Genomic DNA, 23237 nt, shown 5'->3' on the forward strand with positions numbered 1-23237 from the left:
GCAGCTCAAGGCTGTCTTTCACTCCTTTCACTCCCAACACCTGCAGCCTGAAAATGTTCCCTACAGAAGTCAAAGCTGCTCGGTGCTCATTTAGATTTACAGTGGTCTATCACAGTGTTTGCATTGGCAAAGGCAGATAAGATCTGCAAAGGAAAGGCAATGTCTTGCTATGACATACAAGTACAGCAGATGCAGGGGATCCATCTAGTGGAAATGGGCAAAAATCAAAGCCTTTGTTTTTTTCCATAATACATCCAAGAGGAGATAATGATCACACAAACATCTTTTTCTAATTAATTTCTATCATAACTAACATGCCTCTAAGAAAGTCTTTCTCTGGGTTTTGGCTCAGCCTTCTTCCAGACACCCCTGCAGGGCGAGACAAGACACTAATCAAGTGCTCCCAAGTGGATTTATTTCTAAATACAGGTATATGGTGCAGGAGAGAAGAGAACCTGTACTTAAAATATGGGGTCTCTACTAACTTCTCACAACCCAGATGTTACAGCACAGCTGGATGTTGTGTGTCTATGTCCCCATTGTAAGGGATAACAAGCATGCAGTTTTTCAGAAATAGCAGGATTGTCAAAGCATTGTGCATCACCAATTAAGAAACAATTTCCTATAAATTCCAATGCTCTGATAAGAGCTGATTTCATCTTACCTCACACTGTCTGTTTGAAAATTTTCAGACTTCGTGCATGACTTGGAATATAAAACAGTAATTTGGGATGATCTTGTAGTCAGCACAAAAATGCTAATCAGGCTGTAATGCTATTACTAAAGAAAATAGCATTAAAAAGTAACAAATAAAACTTTGAGCAATCTGTGAAGTACTCCCATGAGCCCGATTCTCACACTTGTCCCAATTTACATTAAATTATTCTTTTCTTCTACAAGGTTTTGCTTCTTTGAGTTTATAAGGTCATTCTCTTACTCTGCAGCAAGCTGAAAAGCTGGGAAACGAGCTCATGCAGTCATGACTGTTAGTAATCATGAACACTGAAAGACAGATGTTTCTTAGTTTCAGCTTTGGCAAACAGCCAAATCAAAAATTCATCCTCCATTTAAAACTCCCACCCTTGTAGTCTAGGCTGTAACATCCTTTACCTTGCAAGTGTCACTAACAGCATGGACAAAGATCCGATGGTTTCAGTAGTTACACCCATCTGCAATATTATAGTCTATTGTCTTACCCTTGTTCTCACTCATAAAAGAAGTTTGGACATTGCTCAACATTTTCATTTTGGAAACTCACAGGCAACCGGATGGCCTGAGAAATGATCCTGGAAAGATACCAGTTCAGACTCCAAATATATATTTTTCCTTTATGATGTTGTTAATACCAAGAAAATTAGTGACATCTAATTCCTCTGTTTAAAAATAACTGCATAGGAAGAAGAAAATATATTATTATAATGGGATGGTACTTTTCAGCTCTGGAGTATCTGGAAAAGGTCACTTGAGGCTGAAAGACTTGTTCAGTTGGCTATATGTGAAAAATTGTTTGATCTGTATCTGGAACAGAAAACCTACTTATTTATGTAACATTAATGAGCAACTGTATATACAACACAGCACAACAACCCATCAAAAAGCTAAATGGGCTACAGAAACACAAAAGAGCAACTGGTCAGATCAGAGCATCTGTCTGGGCAGCACAGGGCTCACTCTGCTCAGTGTTCCCTTCTTTTGTGTGAAATTTGCACTCCTGTCCCTTTTTCTCATTATTCATCTCTCAGGCAGCTGACTGTATGTTTTCTGCTTTGCAAAGCGGGTATTTTTGGCTTTCTCCAGAGAAAGGGACATTTGGGGGAAGTACGAATCTAAAATTTTCTTCTTTACATACTGCAAAATATCCCTCTGTGTCTGCCTTTAGAGGCAAAATGTCAGAAAAGGGCTGAGTTCAAATACTTAGAACAAGGTTTGTCATAGCTGATCCTGAAAGGGTTTGCCCATATACCAAATTACAACTTCACAATTTAGCCACCAAAAGCAGTAATTTCATTGTCTAAACTACTTTTGAAATCTGTCTGAAAAGCAATTCATCTTCTTCCAACAAAAGACAAGTTCTTGAACCAAAAAAAGTTTTACGGCCTTAAAAAATGTGCCCTGCAATCTAAGGACTGTATCATACCTATCATTTGTATTTTAGTGTTACTTACTGGTAGAACACAGAATATGATATTTTTTGCATGTGCTTATATAGTGTATACATTTTATGAAGCCAAACTTATTTGTCTACTGGTGGAAATGTAAGACATGACAATCATATTTTGCCCTAAGTCCAAACATAAGAGCAAGTTATATTTTAGTGTCCCTTTCGGTCAGATTTCCATCTCAAGAAGCATTCCTACCATGAAGTTAGTTACAGTGACGTACGGTTTTTACCGTTTATCAAACCGACTGACATCTGCCATGAGACGATCAGCCGCTGGCCTGGGCTGAAATCCACTCTCCGACTCTTCTGAAACAATATCTTATGAGACATTTCTTGGGTGCAGGGAAGGGAGGAGAGGTAGGGGTGAAAAATTAAGTCTCAGCCAACCCTATTGAAGCTGCATCTTTAAAATGCAATCTGAATCCATTTAAGAAAAGGACGAATAATTAACTTTGGCAGCCTGAATGCTTCAGAGACATTAAAATGCTGGCCTTGGCTGATGAAGCTAATGGTTTTAATTGCCTCCAGAAAGGCTGCTGAAATTCAATTTCAGTCAAGTGAGGCCTTTATTTATATATTAAATAAAAATAACAATACAAATCTCTGTTTTCCTTCAGCTTGCCAAGCACTTTGTTAGGTACATAACGTTATGGTTTTTTCAAATTAACATCTGTGTTTAGTTGAGGAGGCTCAGTCTTCTCACTGAGACCACAAGACCGATTTTTGTGGGACCATACCCAATGGCACTGCACAATCACAACTCACAGTAAAAACAGTCTAACTTGATTCAGAGACTTCTTTTATTGAGCCACAATGTATCAGATACCACAAGTTTAGAGGAAAAAAAAGCCTCTGAGGATCATGCTTTGCAGTGCAATCATCTTTATCAGCCATTTCCAGCAGAACTGCTTTGAATTCCCATTCTCTATTAACTCCACAACTCCTAGTGATCAGCAATAAAGCGCTACAAAGGGGGCTTTTCAGGATTAAAGGAACGTTTTCCTACAGCCAGCCCAGCCTGGTGGGTGGCTGCTTATTTAAAACATTTCTCTGTGACATGAAAAATTTAGAATTTTCCAAATATCTCTGCCAAGGTATTAATTAGTATTTTTAAAAGCCCACGTCATCTTTTAAAGTAGTTCTGGGCAAGATTTCATCAAACAGTAGGTAATTTGCTCATTACAAATTGCACACAGCAAGTTTTTAGTTCAAATGAAGCCTGAAGGAAGCATGGCAGGGAAGAAGGACTCAAGTTGTGAAGTGGTACCAAATTATAATAAAGTTTGGGGATTAGAAAAGCAAATATTTGCAAGTTCTTCCTCATATCTCTGTTTGTGTAACACAAAGCAGTGTGGGTTTTTTGCTGTCATTTCAGGCCTAAGACTTGCAGTGTTTCTCAAGAAATGTTAAATGCTGTATTTACAGCAGATTATCCTCTGTGAAACTGAAGGAACTCCTTTTGCCCATACACCTAAGACTTGTACATCTGTTCTCTACTTGCTGTTCCAGCAAGAGCAGACTCATCCTGTTCTCCAATTAACAGCCAAATCAAAGTCCGTCAGAAAGGGCTACAAGGAGAATAAAACCCAGCGTGGGTCCAGCAGGCTCTTGCAGGCAGAGATACGGTGGACTCTTGCCAGACTCTGAGTCTGAGATTTTTCAGAGCAGTTGAGGATAATTAAATACCCAGCTCCCAGTAAAATTCAATGAAAATTAGTACATCTACCTCCCTTATCCCAGGCTTGGGCTTTGAGTCAGAAATGTCCATTTCAATTCAGGACTGCGGCTAGCTGTGGCTTGCATCGCTGCCAAGAGCCTCCAGGTACCCAGCCCTGAATTTCCCTTACACCACACTTTGGGAAGAAAGGGCATAAAAAGGCCAACATAGGAGACAGACTGAACTCAAGAGTACAGAATGACTAAATTTAAAGATATTCAACAGAGAACAGTGATGGATAAAGCTGCAGTATCATAATATTTTTATACTGCATGGGGAAATCCTTTAGTCAGCAAAAAGACCTAGCTGCCAAACAGCTCAGTGCTTTCATTTTCAACATAGAAAGGAAGTCTATGTTGTTTTGTTAAGCATTCTGATTAAAATAGAGTCCTGTTTCACTCTCCTCAAACAAAAGAGACCTTTTGACCATTATAGCACTCTTAAATATTCGTGCTTTTCCAAAATAAAAAGTCATTTTTTGTTCTCCTCTGCTAAATGAAATTTAGTAACTGCCAAACAATTCTCCAAGGAATTCGAGGGGTTTAGTATCCTGCAGCATTAGTCCAACTTTTTCAATGTAGTTCTGTGGGATTAAGGACAGAACCAGAAAGGCTCCTATTTCCTCCCATCAAAATCAAGAGAGCTCATAGGAATGGAATAGCAAAAGAATGAACAATGGCTCTGCGTTAAAAATCAAGATTAGTGCTCAATTTTCAGGAAAGATGAGCATGAGCATAGTAAGGACAAAAGAAATATGATGCACAATCATACTGTGAACATATCAGCGAGATGTGTTTCTCCATGGGGACAACGTTCAGTGCAATAAAATGGAGGGGCAAGTGGAGAGAGTGAGAAAGAGCAAAGAAAGTTTACAAAGCAATGCTAGGATAAACACATGGGCTGATTTATCTTTGTTCATCTGACGGGTAAGGGCTGTCTTAAACTGTCTGTAGTGATCTCTGCAGTTAAATAAACTGTCAATGGTAATAAACAAGGACCAAAAAAATTGCAATGCCTATCCAATTTTTAAATATACAACACAAAAGAAAAATTACTGGACTAAGGCATTATTCTTTTTATGTTCCCAGCAATGAAAAGCATGCTGAGAAAAGTAATGATATTAAAATTACAAAACAGCAGAAATCAGAGAATAGCACATTATTTCCATTTCATTGTCCTATTAGAGTGTATATTCTGAACCTCAGCTGGCTGGAAAATTTAAGAAAAAAGGTTATCATTTCAGACTGCTATTTTAATGCTCCCTGACTGCAATGCTTGATTAATAACTGCAACATTAGATTTAGGAAAACGATAGTCCAAACTTATAAATTACATACCTATCCCTCATATTTTTAAAGCATTTCACAATATTAGGATATTTTCAAAACAGCCTTTAAAAACATGAATAGATGCACTTTGTTCTCAGTCAGCCATACATTGTCAAAACTTGCTGTCAAACTCAGCTATAACAGTGAAAAAGAAAATAAAAACACACATATTGCCCCAAAGAAGAAATGTGGGATGTCTTTCCTTTTGTAAATAGAACCTCATGGCCAAATCCCCAAGCCTTTTCAAAATCCTGGGCTCCCTAAAGATGCTATGGGTTGTCTCTATAGCTCCAGCTGCAAGACCAGATGTTTTTAAAATATTTTCCCCTTTATAAACGCTTCTCTGCTTTCAAGCCCATTGGTGAGCAGCTTGAACTGTATTGATTGATCCGCCCTTCTGAATTATAGAACAAGAGCTACAAATGGGGTGAAAAACAAAGTCATTTCTAGCTTTACAAATGCAGAAAATGTGTTTTACAACCTAAACAATTTCTACAACAGATTGTACAACACTATTACTTTGCTGGAAATGTCCATCCACATGTGCACTTTATAGTAGTCATTTTTATACCCTCGCAGTTGGAAAATACAGAAAGAGGAAAAAACAAGGGGGAAAAAAATAACAATTTAAGAGAAGGGTCTAGGAGCCATAAATATTACAGCTGTGTCCTGCGTTGCTCACTTGGGGGATGGGGACCCAAGCCTCAAACTCTATTTTGCTGTGGGAGACAATGATTTCCCCTTTGAAAGGATCTTTGAACTCTGGGTCCCCAGGTGTCCACCATCCTTTTGCTGAAACGACATTTATGTGGCAGATGGTACAAATAGCCTGGCACGCTTTGTAGTTGTTGGATCACTATAAAAATAAAAACTGCCAGATGGCTGGCATGTTTCCTGGCAGGAGCATAGGGCCCCACTGACTGATGAGAGGAAGCAAAGCTGCCCAAAATAAAATAATAGTGTCTGAATTTTCTTTGGAGTGCTTTTGAAATGCAGCTTACTCCGTGTTAGGTTTGATTCCTGCTGTCTAGGAAGCACCTTGTGACATCCCTCCGTCTGACTGCGCCAGAGGAGCATTGCTCACGTCTCTCCTCCAGATTTAACCTGTCCCTCCCACCCCAGGAACAGGACTCCTCCACCAGCCACCTCTCCTCCAGCGGGAGGTACCGCTGGGTGCAGGACGTGGCGTTGCAGGTTGAGATCTCCCCAGGCTCTGTGCCAGCAGAGGATGCCTACCTGAGGGAACATCTCATCTCCCATCCTCCGCTGTTCCTATCCAAGTTCAAGCCTGCGGCACAGCGGAGGACTGTCGTGCTACAGTACTACAAGAAAATCACCACATGGAGAAATCACCCTGCGTGCCCTCTCCTTGGACTTTCCCCAGAAGAAGCAAACATAAACCAGTGTAAACACATCACACTAAATGGATTATTTATTTTTCTTACCGCAGCTATATTAATGCAGCATTGTCTCGCTAACTATAACATTGCAGGGCAGCTGGCAGTACGGGTTTGTTCTGACTGCACCAGAGGAAGCAAAAGCTGGAACACTGTTCTGTGGATCAAGGAAGGAGAAAGACACAAACCCCCAAGAGTGCAGCTTTAGCAATGATTTGCTATGAGGGACTTGTTTACTCTGCCTCAGTTTCCCCCATCAGAAAGAGAAGCTTGATCAGAGCAATGAGTTTTCCAGAGGAGGGGTACAGGAATTAGTTAATATCTGACAACTAGTCTGAACGTCCCACTGACACATTTTGTTGGGGAGATGCAATTGTAAAATTCTCAATCTTACTAACTTGAGCAGAGTTATCAAAAGACTTCTCAATGGAGTTCCCAAATTCTGATCGTGTGCTGACCTTAATTACATCCATGTAACTTCACGAAGGCAATCAAGGTCTGACCACGGCCCTTCAGGAACATTCTGCTCATCTTCTGTGGCATTTTACCTTCAATTAACTTATTTATTCATTTAAACCAGTTGATAATCACTAATCTCCAAAACTCCAAATAAATGCTATCATTTCTCAAGTTAAAACCAACAGGATAAATGAATCCCAGCAAGCAAGCATGAATTTGGACCGGCTGTGATACAGACATAACAGCAGAGTGATAAAAACAAATAATTTCAGCATTCCACGTGGGCCAATTCATCAGCAGGCTAACAGGTCAGTGCCAGGCTGACATCTGAGTGCCACATGGTTGTAAGATTTTCCAAGATGGTTATTTCATTCCCAAAATAAACTTGTTAAAACTGCTAATCCCCAGCATCACCGAAAGCAGTGAACCTGCATGCACGTATCCCAGGCTAATCAGCAGTATTGTTCATATAGTTCTTTCACAATCACAGTGACTTTAGTGCGTTCAAGCTCTTGCTGAACCTAATATAAAATCTGGAGTGGTGTTCAACTACACTTGTAATCCGAGCTCAGTTTTAGCTAATTCACAGCATTCAAAGTTCTTTTTCTTCACACACTGCTGTATAGCGCATGGATACAGAGTGGAGGTTCATTTTGTCACGTTTAAGTTAAAATTCCAGAATTTAAAATTTTCCTTTGTGACCTCTCTCTTTCAATTTTTTTTTCTCTGAAATACTGGAATAAAAATGCTTTTTCATCTCAGCAGATTTCAGCCTCGGGAGATTACTTCCAGCTGACATACAGTAGAATAGTGACTGAATTAATCTAACCTGTTTCGAGTAAAGATCAAGAAGAAAAATCAAGAACTCGCAGCTTGTTCCTAAGAACTTTCTTCCATTTCTATGCTCCCTGGAAATTAGATCCACCTGACAGTCTGCTCCATAAACGTCTAACAGTTTCTAGCATTCGTCATCTCACGATACTTCAAGTATTCAAGAGAAAGCACTGTCAGATGCAAGATATACTTCAATTTTGTCCCTGTGTCTCACTGAAACAAAATGAAATCCATGTGAGACATTGTAATTCCTCCCCAAGCCAGGTACATAAAGTATTACCATAGTTCTGTACCTTATAATAAGATTGCAATGATAAAGAATCTTGAGAATATATAAAGGCATTTATGCCCACAAGAAATGCACAAACTGTAAATATATAGAGAACTGCCGGATATTAGTGAAGGTGTGAAAATGAGCTGAACCAGTACAAGCAGGAGGGGAGGCACTGGGGCAGGTTCACAGCACATCAAAGCTGACAAGGTCTGGATCATGCTATTGCTCTGTAAGTGAAAAAAGCTAGACTTAACCATGTGAAGGAACAAAGAGAAGGTGTTAAGCAAGGAGATTCTTGCTCGAATTTAGCAAGTCAAGAAAAAGTCACCATCCTTGACAAATAGTTATCATACAAGCTCAGCTCTCTGGTCATTAGAAATGCTCGCCACAAGCATTTATGTGGCAGGTTACTTCTGAGGAAGGTCACTTATTTTCAGTATTTGTTGCTTGGAGACACCTTGCCTTTGTCTGAACTCAGAGAGTATGCCATAATCTCTGGCTGAGAACAGCAAACTCTTTAAAAAAAAGTAATATCTCATTAATGGAAAGCTTATGCTTTGCTTTTTTTAAGCAAAAAAGAAAGTCAATCTCGTGAAGAGGAGCTGAGAGACCAGAATACTTATCACACTGAAATGGTCTCAAGAGTTCATGGATTTGACATCAACAGTGTTCTCCGAGGTCTGAAGCTGCTGCATACATACTGGTTTGTATTACACCTCTTTAGAACTGTCGATATCTCCCTCTTCTTTTTTTATTGTCTGTGCATCTGCCTGCCTTTCTGCAAGGGGTGGTAGAACTATTCATGCCTGGTTTTACTGTTCTGCTGACTGGTGCATTAGGTTAAAGGCTGTTGTGGTGCCCTTGGAGAGGATGTCAGCCTGTTTGTGCTACCCTGAGAGCTGCATTTACCAGTACAATGGAGAGAAAGGGAAATTATACTTTCCATAGGAGAAGGGAAGTATAAAGCACCCAAAGTAGAATTCCCATGAAGAACGAAGTCACTTTTTTGTACCAAAATACAGCTTTCGATGAAAACCTCTCCAGTTTTCAGGCTATCCATTTCCAATAATTTATTTACATTTTTCATGAAAAGCAGGCTTCTTTTTGTAAGAACAGAATCTAGACCAAAAAAAATAAACTTTCTGTCAAAAATAGTGTTCATGTGGAAAAATTTCATCCAGTTCTATTTCTACGGCCACAGATACATAATAGCTATATAAACAGAACTGTTCAAATGTGGGCAATTGCATAGTCCCACCCTCTCTTTTTCTTGTCTCATATTGTCTGTGAACTCCATTTATGAAAAGAAAAATAAAATATACAAAAGTTCAAGATTGAATATAACATCATTGCACCAATTTCTTAGAACATTGACAATCTAGCATTCCAGCGGGTGATTTATATGGGCTCTTTGAACCTTGGCTCATGAATTTCAGAACATGGTGAATAAACATGTATATGTTTAAAATCCACAGTGTTTTAACATTTACTTAATGGGGTTCAAAGACGCCTGGGACGCCAGTTGTCTAGTTGATTCAGTAGGCTCTATTGCTTAGACATGTGAAGCAAATACTTAGCAAATGTTTTAGGAATTTGTAACTGAGCATAGTCTGCTTGTATAGCTCAAAAGCCAGGGAGCTTGCCTTTGCCCGAACCTTAACTTCACACCATGAAGACACCAATTTTTTTCACTGGTTAAATAAATTAGTACCACAAGATAATCCTAAACAGTCAATTTAAAGGGTTTGTCAAAGATTTGGGATGAGATTTTCTGATGAACTCCGAGAGAGGGGCTACATGATAGCCAAACCAGAGGAACTGGAATTAAAGCACATGGACGGGATGACATCCTTCATTGGCTTGTTAGCAGCAACATTACCTGAGACTCCACACGGGCCTGCTCTCATTGCTACCTTGCTGTAATGCCAGGCTTGTGCAGGTGATGGGAGCACAGGGCAAAGCAGCTGTGTCGAGGCACAGTTCAGGTTCATTGCTCTGCAGACCAGTGAACCCAAATTTCTCCATGCTACAACGCGTTTATAAATCCTGCCAATTGAGGTGCATGCAAAAATTGCTTTTAGGTGAACTTTAAGAGGTTAGAAATGAATGTGTATTTTCTACCTAGCCTGCACAATCTTCCACTGAAATCTGCAGCAAGCATTTCGAATTCTCATGGATTTGCACTAGCAACATATGGACTCTATACTGGAAATACTCCTCTCACCTTTCAGCATTTTACTTTTCCTGCAAAAAATTTATAAATTCCCTTTTTTCTGTTCAGAAACAGGATTTTAGCTGGAAGGGGTCAAAATACAACAGAAAATGATAGGAATTAAGTTTAATTTAAAAAAACGAATAATTTTATATAGACTTTTACAATACTGTATCACATGGGGAAGGTTTTTATGCATCAAAGTGATTATCTATGTGTTCATTTTGTTTTCTAAATTATCATAAAGGAAAAAAAAAGCAATGCAAAAACATTCCACACAAACTTTGGCAGATGCAAACACGTTAGACCAAAAAGGTTAAGAAGGGAGAAAATACTGAAAATAGAACCATTAAATGACTGTGAGGAACTGGACAGTCCATTCATGTCCAGCCTTTCCTAGTTATGCATTTCAGATCTCTTTAGGGAAGCTTGATTCCAAAGACTTTGATATGAAATATCTTTCACAGAATCACAGAATGGTTTGGGTTCAAAGGGACCTTAAAGATCATCCAGTTCCAACCCCCCTGCCACAGGCAGGGACACCTTCCACTAGGCCAGGTTGCTCAAAGCCCCATCCAACCTGGCCTTTGATCTCCAATTACTAATATTGCATAATATTAAAACTTTTTGCAGCATCCCATTAATCATTACAATCTCAAATCTGTTTATTTGAAAGTTAGACCTTTCAGAACTATTCCCCAGTGGAGAATCAACTAATCTTTCAATGGCATTTAATTGGTGGACGCCCTGTTTAATCCTGGGTAAATCCCTGTATACTGCTCTTTAAAACAGGGTTAATAATAGCACATTTCTCCCATGCTACTTTTGTCTCACCAGATGGGAACCTCTTCAGGCAAAGCTGCATTTTATTATCAGTACAAAGAGTTCCTAGAAAAATGATACTTGGAAACCAGCTGGGGTCATTAGGTGCTTTACAAGTAATAAAGATAATAATGGTTAGATAAAAACTGGGTGACCCGAACAAGCTACCCCCCATCTTCAAATGGTCAGACTAATTCAGAGGGCTGTGGGTATTAATTAAGCTCTTTGGATAGCAGACCGTCTTGTTCTGAACTGTGACCCTGACTTCGACCACATTACAGTCTAACCAGGGTTACCAGGTGAGTAGTTGTGCTAACAGTGTTACTGAATCAGTAACTCCTAATAGCAGTCTGGGACCATTCATTCCTTGAAAAGGAGCCGGTGCTGCTCAGTGGTATAACCCTGATTAGAGTTCCCTTATGCTGCAAGCTGACTTTTGTATCTATTTGCAGGAACTTCTGTGCTGCCCTCACGAGCACATGCAGCCCACCCTGCAGCAGTAACTGTCTCGGCAAAGCTATTGCCTAAAAGAAGGGCAAACCCATCATTCAAATCGATCGACAGGAGCCTGAGACATGGCCATATAGTCAATGCATCCATGCCAATAGAACTGACAAAACCCCTCTAGCTGTACCACAGCGGGCGCTGTGCTTGTTAGCAGCACACAGTGATAAATGTGACAGCAGGACTCCTACTATTTAAACTCTTCTTCAGTCTGTTAATTTATATTATTAGGGTGGTGTCTGTAGAAAGCTGAGAATGTGCCAGGGAGTATAAATTTGACAGACAATTAGTATACATTTCTTTAAATGTACGGTTTGTAAATTATTTATATTATACATTCATTATTTATTAACTGAGGGTTGTCCAGAGCAGGGCGTCATCACTATCTCCGTTGGATCCTCCCTGACAGTAGCACACCCAAATAAAGCAGTAAAAACGTATTTCTCATGCTTATGGCAGTGCTGTCTGTCTGCTGATCCAGGATGGGGTTGACCTTGCCTGGTGCTGGAGAGAAGTGCTGGACAGGGAGTCCTTCAGCAGGAACAAACCAGCACTTCACCTGCAAGGAGCAGACACTCTGCTCCATCTCTGAGGAAATCTCAAGGCATTGCAAGATATCATGAATTTAAGAACGTGTCTAGCGAGGAGAGCAACGCGTTTACCATCAAAGCTTCATCTGAAACCAGTGACAAATGTGAATAGCAAGCATAAAGTCCTGGGTAAACAGGGAAAGTGACATATTCCAGCTGAAAAGAGGCTTGCTTGAGAACTCTTTGGACAAAGGAACTGAGCATAGAGAAAACTATATGTAATGGGTTTACTATCAACTCTAAAGTATCATTTTCTTTCTCATGCTCTTTCTACACAAGCCCCTGCTTAGCAACAAGGTGAAGAAACAGCAGCGGGAAGGCAGCTGGAAAGCTGGCAGAGACAATACCAGGGGCCAGCTGGCAGCAGAGCTTGCTTCACGTGGAGTTCAAGCTTGGCTGTTTCTATTCCACAAGTCCAGTTACCAAAACCCTTAAAAATGGCCACATCTCAGCTGTCTCTGTCTTGAAAACAAGTCATAAAAGCCAGGGTCATCTGTACAATGTCCTCTAGTGCTTTTCCTGCCTAGTACTTTAAGAAATCATGCCAAAAGGGTGAGAACAAAGTAGAGTAAAGAGAATTCCCACTTACCACAGATGTGTTTCATTTCACGCTCCATTTCAGTTCCCAAAAGTTTTAAAAAATAAGTATAGTCAAGAAGTATTAAAACAACACCCCAGAAAGCAAGATGTGGAATAAATCTGAGCTGGGCAAAAATGAGCCCAGTTCCAATCACTTACTGATGTGGTGTGAGGATGCAACTGATATATTTATGCTTCATTTTTAACAGACAGATTTACTCCTTTGCTTAATCTCACCTTCAGAGGCACCACTTGCATCAGAATGGCGAAGTTAGTGAGGTGGTTACAAAGACACACTGAGTAGTTGAGGTCCCCACTCTCACGCACACAACCTTCATTAGACCAAACACCAGTTCCATTGCTGCAAAGCACACAAAAATGGAACATAATCTCTATCAAAATGCATCTTATGCAGGTTAATTTGACATGCATTGTACTATATAGGAGATAAAAAGGTTTGAAAGCCATCTCAGGCTGGAGCATCCACAAACACTACTGTCTTCCCAATTCCATCATGGAAATAGTTAAGGAAAATATTGACAGGAACAGGGCCCAGATCAGACACATACATGAATGTCTCTAGAAATTTCTTCCCAGCTTTATAACCAATGCACAATAACTACATTTTTTCTTTACATTTTGCAACCCATTTATGGCAATTTCACCTGGACCTAAATTTCTATATTCCGAGAACTATAATATCACACAAGTCAATAACCTTCCAAAAGTCAAAAAAGTCAGCGTATCATATCTGCTGCATCTCCCTCATCCACTGTCCCACTCATCCTGCCAAAGTAAGTAATTCAGACTGATTGAGCATGACTTCTAGTGACCCATCCATGTCAACTGGTTTTTGTCACTGCATCCTCAGGGGTACCAAGAGCAGCTCCTGTGCCACTGAGGATATGGCTGGGCTGGCTGTGTGGCCTGGTCCCAGGGCTGTGCAGGAAAGTGATCCTCATGAGTTTGCTTTTTCTTGGAGCCGAGGAAACCCAGAAACCCCTCAGCTGTGTCCCGGCACACATCTGGGGGGTCTCTATGGGCTCAGGCACCGTAGGTCACCCACTCAAACTGCCTGCTGCTTAACCTTTTATTACTTTTGATATTATTCTGGGTCCTGAAGCTAGACTGAGTGTTCTGTGTTTTTCTTGGCACTTATTTTGAAGATAGGTATTACCTCACCCTTATTCTGTCCTTTGGGACCTCCTTGAGTTCTCAGAGTCTGTCATAGGTCAGAAACCAGTTGCTTATTCTTTAACTACCATGCACTAGGGAATAAAACCATCTTGACACAAATAAAACTCATTTGGAAGGACAGATTTCATATTTCAGTTTTTATCCTGAGGCAAAATCTCAAGGGCCCAAGCCTCAATGGAAAACAGTATGGGAACAATGCCTCAACCATATTAATTAGCTTCAGTAAAATCTGTTCCTAATTTATCGTAATTTGTGAGTAACCATAACAACGAGTAACTGCCAACAGCTGGGACAGTTCAACATACTTGAAACAAAACTTCAATAAAACAATTACAGTGACCTTCCCATGTGCGTGCTGGATAGGAGGGATCACAGCATTGCAGGCCATTGTTACATCCATTAGGCTTATACCCTTATGGCTCAAAAACTGTTAATCCCTATGAAATTCAAAATTCACTATTTGTATTCTTTCTCGATTAATTCATTTGGAAATCAAAACCAGATGAAACATGTTCAGAGCTAAAAAAAAATATAGCTACTGCTTTTCCATAGTTCCTTTTTTCTGAGTGAAATTTAAGGTGATATTTATTTCCCTTTTATTCTAATTTGCATTCAGGGTCATAATATTTCTCCATTCCATGCACTGCCCAAAATTCACAGCTCTGAAATACTGATCTCAGGCACAGATCCAGTGAAAACAATGGCTCTGCTGGAGGTTTGCCATCTTAAAACATCCAAGCATATGCCCAAGTGGACATACTTGTAAACCAAGATAAGCACGATTTGTATCAGTCTGCAATTTTGATTCCAAAATTTTTCAGTCTTTCAATTACCTACCTAGCACAGCACCTGTGAATATCAAGTCTCCTATTTATGGTAAGAAGCCACTGTCTGATTGTGGGTTTTGTAAACCAGTGACTCCATTTCTTTAACTATTTCCATGAATGAAAGAGAAGAAGAATAATCCAGGTAATATATAGCATCACAAACTCAGTGCAATGTAATTAAACCAAGTTAAAAAAATCTGAAATTACGTAACATACCTATAGTCCAGAAATGCACAGTAAAGATGAACTCTGTTACTCTTATTTAGTGCTTGGCTGTATTGTCTGGGAGTCTGCAAGAAAGAAAATATAAACCCTGAAGGAATATTTAAAAAGGACTAAATTCTGCTATTCAATTAATTTAAATTCTCATTGCTAGAACAACTTCAATAGACTTATTCTAGATTAACACACCATAACTGAAAGCAAATTTTGTCAGTCCTCGTAGCTTTAACACAAACTCCAAACATGCAAAGGCTGGTATTCAGTCTTAATTTTACACACTGGGATTAAACTCATGTCACTTTGAGTGAGAAATCTGTGTCCCATTTAAGTAAATAGCAAATCAGGATTATTTATTGTATAGAAGCACAAATATATGTGTTAATTTTTGCAGGATTGGGGCGTTATTCTTCAGAATATATTTGGCTTTGTTGGGTTTTGTTCTCATTGGGTAATAAAAATCTCACATTTTAGGATTTATAACACTGAAATATGTGCATTACAATGACCAACTCACAGACATTTTCTTTCCACAACAGTGATTATTTTAAAACCTACAATCAAACTGAAAGAGCAATGCCATAATTCAAGATTTTACTTTAACACACCTTAGCATTATAATGACATAATTTCTATCTTCCATAAACAGATTTAGCCACTAACTCAATCTTCTCCGTTCAGGAAGCTTTGAGATCCCATTCTCCACTCTGTTACACCAGTTTCATAACAAAATAATTCCAATTATACTGGAGTGAAGTAATAGTTTGTTATAGACAAAATATGCAAACTAGAGGATTTCCAGGATCTGTTCAACCCTTTCTAATACATAAATCTCCAAAGTCCACATTGTGTTAGACCCTACCTTAAGGCAATTTTTTAATTAAAAGAGTCTTCAACAAAAACAAATCACTGGTGAATTAACAGCACTTGAATTATCGCAACACAATTCTGCTGTCAAGCCGAAAGATAACCAAGTATTGCTTTCCTTGTTTTAGAGAAAGAAGGAAAAAACCCCACCACCTCATCAGGCTGAAACTCAACCAAGTACAAGAAGTCCCTGATGCAATTTTTCTACTCCTCTCCCACAAGTCCAACAAGGAGTGTCAGGCACAAGGCAGCACCGTTCCCTCCTTACTAGTGATAATAAAGCATTTGTGCCTAACCCAGGACATTTACAGATTCATACTGGATTTCCACACACTTCAAGTAGCTATGCAATAGATAAGGCCACTTACTTCTTCTTAACTCACATCTCTGGATAACATAAATGGAATTTTCTTATCTGCTTGAGCAACATCCCCAGACAAAATTTCTAGTTCCTTGACTCACCCTGTTTTCCCTAAGCCTTCATCATCAAAACAGCTGAGACTGCAGGTTGGGTACTCACAGAAGCAGAGCTTTGTGAAGAGGAAAGACTGCCACTTATCTGCTGAGGGTCTCTATTTTTCCCTTGACTCTGGTGACGTCCTTTCCACAAGGGGAGCAAAGCAAACGGTAAAACCTCACACTCTCACAAGTGTGCCACACTGCAAAGTGATAATGGGACAAGAATAACATCCCTCATCACCAGGAAATATCTCACTGATATAACCCCAAATCTGCTCATGCCACTTTCTTTCCAGCTGTGGTGAGACAGATGTAGTAAAACCAAATATATGACATCACGTAATACAGAGGAGTCCTTCCTCATCCGTGAAAGTCCTTCCCTGTTGCTGGCTGCCCTGTGAAGGCCCCGTGAAAGGCTTCAGGATCAAACTGGTGTGTTCCCTGCTAGATCCATCGATTCTGCATTTCCTGTTCCTTTCAGAAAGTGCCCCACCATGAGCCTCACCTTTAACAATGGCAGGGGTCCTGCACACCTTCCAAATCACAAACTACCTATGAAATATGGATTGCCTTTCAGAAACTGCTTCCTTCCCTTCATCCCACCTCTTGCTGCTCAGAGTATTCTTGAAGAGCACTAGTTCAGAAACTGCAGAAGACTAATGATCTATAACCCATGCCTGGAAAACTGCCTTCTGCAACTTCAGTTAATTTAGTTTTGTTGGCAGAGTTCATTCTGTTTTACCAGCAGCAAGGGCATGTAGCATAATGTTTGCCCGTTACGCATATAATGTTATGTCCATCATGTCTATAGCTTTCCTGAAGCAAGCAGCTGAAAGAATCTATAGTCAGTTTGTATTAAAAATTACTTCACTTCTATGACAGACAAACAGTGGCTAAACAAAAATAAAGAGAGGGAAAGATCTTCTGTAATAACAGCTAAGATCGTATGGTAACTGTCATTCCTGATTTGTAAGATATCTCTAGTTAAATCTTCATTCTTAATACACTAAATGGAAAGGGCACCGCAGGGTCAGGTTGGAAGAAGACATAGTACTTCAGTTGTGTATCTTTTTACATAAATAAATCCCAGATGTATGTTTTACCCTCAATTAAGTATGTCTGGCAAGGGACAAATTATTGGTTTTCTCCACCTTTAACTCTAAACAGAGATGTCACTCATTGGACAAAGAACTACAACAAGTAAGGCTATACAGTCTCTGAGCTGTACAGAATTGTGTGCGTACCCACATGGAAAAAGAATAGATAAATAATGTGTATACAAGAAGGGTCCATACCAACTTGCCTATTTACTTCTCTTAAAGAATATGGCCCATGTTTTAACACACAAAACATAAGCCTCGCAAGGCTTTTCAGTGCCATTTATAACTGCATAAAACACTCCTCAGACTTCATTGAAGTTCTGCAACAAAACTGTCATTAGAATAGAAAGTCCTCCTACACATAAGAAACTGGCTACAATAAGGAATAAACTCTCTCTGATCTTCAACAGCTCTACTTCAAAGTACTCTCTAATCTATGAAAAATGAACTGGCTGTACCTCAATACTGCATTTCTTAAGTTAAACTGTGTGTGACAGCTTATATGTGACTTGGATCCTGTAGCACTGAGGATATTGATTTAATGACATTGATAACAGAAAGCTTAATATACAAGTAGGCTTTTACACTAAAAAATTAAGTCACTTGAGTGTTTATAAAAGCCTGTGAAAGGACAGTTTATGCAGCTTTCAGTAGCGTGGAAAGTACCAGCACGCTAAGTAATGCAGGATCTGTGCATCAGTTCTCCCTAATCTAGGTTCTTTGTATCAGTCCTTCTGCATGGAGAGGGGTACATGCAGCTTCTTCAAAAAAGAATTACATTAAAAGAGGAAAGCAACCTCTTGTCACTGAGAAACAGTGCCAACTCTATGATGGAGCAGTGTCTGTCTGATGGAGCAGGTATCTTGAGGAAGGACTGTTTATATCATGGCGGTTCAGCATCCCTTACAGTAACCACTGACTTGGTAAATTAGACTTACAAACAAACCACAGAAACTCATTGGATGTGTTGAGAGCATACAGACGATACACATGGATGTGTGATGGGGATACAGTACTTACACTGCTGGGAACTAGGCACAAGGCCATGGTAAGTGGGTGAAGAGGCCAAAAAAGGGGGGTGGGGGGCTGAAAAGACTGCTGGAAACCTTCAGGAAAACCTAGTTGCAGGAAATGTCATGAACACAATTGCAGAAGAAAAACAGTCAGCCAGCTGCTGCTGGGACAGCTTGCCAAGGAAGAGACGCCAAGCAGAGGGTGGAGTGAACCTTTATGAGATTAGCTTGTTTCTTCTCTCCTTCCCTGAATTTAAAAAGCAAATATTTAGCTATATAGTGGTGGCCACCAAGCAAGGAGGGTGTGCACCTTCTCATTCAATATGTATTTTTCTTCAATGTGAAGAAGGACAAATCTGTGGGTCAGATCTGCCATTGATCTAAACTCAGTAGCTCCAAGCCCAGCGTGTTGGGTGTTGGACTTCCTCTCGTCCAAAGCAGTTGATAATTTACCCTATTAAGTTCAATTTTGAGTTCACTTGTCTCTGTTTACAAAACTCAGCATTTTGTCTAATTTGTAGATTCTGAAGCCTTGTCTTCTCAATCTCCAAGAATACCATGGATTATTTTGAAGGTGGCGAGAAAAGGCACTAAAGCAAACAAGCCTCTTGCTTGTGTCTTTTGTGCAGTTCACTGTCCCACTGAAATATTTTTACAGGTGTATGGATCAAAAGCACTTTTGATTCTGGTTTATAGATTAAATTAGAGACTAAAATGATGCTTCTAATTTAAGGATTTCCTGTCCTCACAGTGACATCCTGACTGTTAGCATGACTTATCCAGGACCACATGGTTTATTGACTTTCCTTTCCACCTTATATGATCTACTTCTCCTAATTACCTAGAAAATTAAAACTTTAAGGTACCTTCATCTACTCAATTCCCCGGAAGAAGAGAGACAGAAAGAAAGGCAAAGGAAGAATAATCACCTGTTTCTATAGTGGCTATATTGGCTGTTTTCTTGGCAGCTGTGAGAGAACTGCATTGCAACAGACCTTGGGCTTAGATTACCCAACTATTTTTATTTAGGGTCTGTTTGACTGATTCACCCTAAGATGTAACTAGCATATGTAATGAAAAAAATGTTACAAATTGAACAAAAATGAATTTATCTTATGAATAAGGAATTATAGTGTGTTATGCACAAAAGTCAGTCCTTCAGTTGTTCCATTGATGTCAACAGATCTACGCCAACACACGCTTACTGAAGCAACAAGTAAAACACTGTAGGCTCCCAGGATCAACATGACAGCTTGCTAAATGTATTTCTTAATGGTACAATCATACAGTTAAAAAAGAATCCCATGATATTACAAAGGGTGGAAGACTGTGACAGACAACAATATAAAGGAAAAAAACGATGGAATGTCAGAGGCTATAAAGGCATCTGAAATTAGAAAAGGTTGTCATATGTAAGTGAATATGGATTTGGTTTGATCCTTCCTTTGCCTGAGGTTAAAAATAGTCGACGTATCAATTTCTTGCAAAAATATCGTTAATCAAATGCTACACCAATAGACTTCCCCAGCTGCTGTATTGGGCAAATAGTGTGAGAACACAAAAAGTAATGAAAAAAACAATGAGTAACAGACTGAAAAATATCTTGGCAGCTCTACTAGATAGCATTTTTATAAAGAGAGAAAGAAAAGGAGGGAATGGATGAGGAAATTGTCTTCGTTCTTCTTCTTTTAATTATTGTGCATAGCAAAAAAATTTGATTATTTCTGAATGCGTACAGCATCAGAAGATCTTGCTATTTTTCTTAGACTAGCAAGTCCATATCCCTTTAAATAAAAATGCCATCCTCTTAACAGGATCCCATCTTGTGGCACTGAAGAAGGGGCTTCATTCAACAGCTACCAAGACAATGTCTGCCCACTTGCAGACCTCAGTGTGGGCTGTCAGGCACTGTGCATCTGTAAAACACTTGCTTATGATCTACAGAAACTGAAACTATTACTTGGTGCTCATTTTTCTTCAGCTTGTTTCTTTGATTCACTTCAAGTTACCTGCTTATAGCACAGGTAGGCTTCATGGCACCTAGAAAATCTGGGGCAGTGATTGCTGAATGTACTCTAGGTGTGATGTCATGACAGTGTTAAAAGAGTAGTAGCTCTTCGCTCTGGTTTTGGGTGCTAAATAGCATAAAAGTCAGCTTTTTCCAAACTGCTTGAGGAAAGCTGCAATTTTGGCAATAGAAACTGACTGCAACCTTTGAGTTAAAATTATAATCTCCCTAAACACACATGCAGAGCTCCCAAATGGCTTTTCTTTAATTTTACAGCTAAAAAGTTCCCACCCTAACATAAAAGTTACATTCACGTAGATCCCTCAGGCAGTTAACACAGCACAGCATCAGTGGGTCAGTGCTGAGGCCTGGACTCAGGAATTCCTGAGCACAAAGTACCTTGCTCAGCCTCACTAAGCCACGTATCCTCTATGGACTATGCTTTCATACATTCCTCAATTTCAAAGATCTCAAATATATAACAACATATTTCTTCCCTTTTTCTTTCTCTTTGGCCTGGGTGCATATGGGCATGATCAGTGTTTTGTATGTATTTGTTAACACTGGGCAGTGACAAGTAGTTGCATGCCAAATTCTTTCAGCTTAGAAGCCAAAACTATTTAAAATGCAGTACTGCAGCGTAAACCCATGCCAAACTCCCATTGACTGCAATCTGGATTAATAATACTCACAATATTGTTGTAAATCATGGTAATAAATGCACAGAAAGGTTGAAAAACAGCCACAGAAAGAAGGTGGTTCATTTTCATTAGAGGTGTATGGAGCGGACTTCAATGGAAGGCACACACAAATAGAAACTGCAGGATAAGGACCTTTGAAATCCAATTTGGGCAGCAACCAAGTTACATCAGTAAATATTTAGTGTTTAAAAATTTTAAATGCCAGTCAGTGAGAAATGGGGCTCAGCATGGCAGCCTTTCCTTCTGTGAGCACCAATAAACACAGGAATGAGCTGATGATCTGTATGAAAAGCTGCCTTAATGCTTAAGTGAAAAAATGATTTCTCATGTCCCTTAAAGCACAGTTCTGTTCCAAAGAATGACAAAGTGAAAATGCTAATATTATCTCTCTATAGTCTCATTTAAGTAATTAGCAATATAGCAGTCAGATGGTTTTGATATGTCCTTACAGTTAAACAGTTTTATCCATATGTAAGAAAAAACCCATATACATGCACAACTCTCTAAACCTGCACGTGATTTAGGCATCTAAGAATGGACGAAGGAGTGCAAAATTAAGCCACTGATACTGAAACACCTGGGACATGTTTTCTCACCTCTTTGAGTTTTAGCAAGTCAATTCAAATGAGAGTGCAAGCAAGAGCTAGTTTCTTTCCTGTGTGTTATTGATAGAATTGTTTACGCAGAGCCAGGGCCATCAAGTTTGTTGGGACTCTCCACATTGCCTCCAACTGACTCAGGGCATAATCTCCAACTAGATATTACCTCTCCAAAACTAATGAATGCAGTCTGGCTCCAAAGAGATCTAATTTAAATCAGGTAATTTAAAATGCAAGTTATTTCACTCAAGGTGCCTGTGTTGAAGCAGTTATTCATTGCTTGAAAGACCTTATTTTGTTTTAATGTAATGCAAAACCCTTCAGAGCAGCTTTTCTGCTTTTGCTATCCCCCCTCCCATCCAACACACACTCAGAGCTACCAGAACTTCACACCGGACAGAAGAAGAAACCCAGCTTGATTGTCAGGGCTCAAGAAGAGTTTGTCAGACTGGCAATCTATCATTATTTTCAATGATTGTTTACCTGAATTGCTGAAAGGCTGTAAACACCAAATCCCATGGGGCCGTTCTCTCCTAACCAAGATCTCATTTATGTCTTTTATGGTCTGTTCTGTTTTTAACACATCTGAGTTAGATGGGCCAGACTGAAAGTAGTCTTTGAGCATGCATAAAGTAAAGTTAAAAATACAAAACTACCCCAAACCTGGGCATTTGGCCTGGTTCTTCCAGGAAGCAATTTTGTGAGATGCTACTTGCCAAGGCTGGCTATTAATGCAACAGGTTGTCATGTTCATTCCTCTGGCCCAAGACTGTGTTGCTTTATGCTGCTTCTGCACTCCTTGAAAACACTATTTTTAATGCAAATAAAGTCAAATACTTATGAAGCTGTCTGTGCAAACTATCCACCAGCCTTGCAAAATTCTAGTCACATACACTGCTAGAAGCTTACAGGCCTTTTTGGATAGATGAATTAAATATCGTTTAATTTTTTAAGCTTTTCCCCACCCTCCTTACAATGAGCATAATAAAGCAGATTTTGTGGTCATGCTGATACAAGTTCATGATAACTTTCCAAAACTGCTTAGTGTAATAGATTATGGCGTCTTTTGTTGAGGTTTTTTGTTTCCTTTTGCTCTGCCTTTTTCTGCTACTCTGCATTATTTATTAAAAATGTATTGCTTCTCTAAAATGAGAAGCAGATGTTCCTTCTATACACCCTTTCTTAATCTCCTCTATTTTTCTTAACTCATGTGAAAGTACTGCTAAAGGAAAACAACTGGCCTGATTGATATTGAAAAGGCTATTTAGAAATGGACATGTTTTCTAATCCAACAGAACCATAATGAAAGAAACAATTCCTCCCCCCCCCCCCCCCCATTCACCTGTAGTATTTTGACACAGCCAGAAATA

General features: G+C 39.4%; 1 protein-coding gene across 2 annotated transcripts in view; it reads right to left on the reverse strand.

Annotated features, from left to right (window-relative positions):
• The window catches only part of ADGRD1 (adhesion G protein-coupled receptor D1), a 141540-nt gene that overhangs the window by 53990 nt on the left and 64313 nt on the right, over window positions 1-23237 (reverse strand). For both annotated transcript variants that reach the window (XM_068412708.1, XM_068412707.1), the window contains 2 exons: window positions 15118-15191; window positions 13115-13238 (listed from right to left, as the gene is read on the reverse strand). In XM_068412708.1, the coding sequence (XP_068268809.1) occupies window positions 13115-13238; window positions 15118-15191 (198 nt within the window). The remainder of the gene's footprint in view (window positions 1-13114; window positions 13239-15117; window positions 15192-23237) is intronic.

This window comes from Nyctibius grandis, chromosome 14, assembly GCF_013368605.1.
Source record: "Nyctibius grandis isolate bNycGra1 chromosome 14, bNycGra1.pri, whole genome shotgun sequence".
Lineage (NCBI taxonomy): Eukaryota > Metazoa > Chordata > Aves > Nyctibiiformes > Nyctibiidae > Nyctibius > Nyctibius grandis.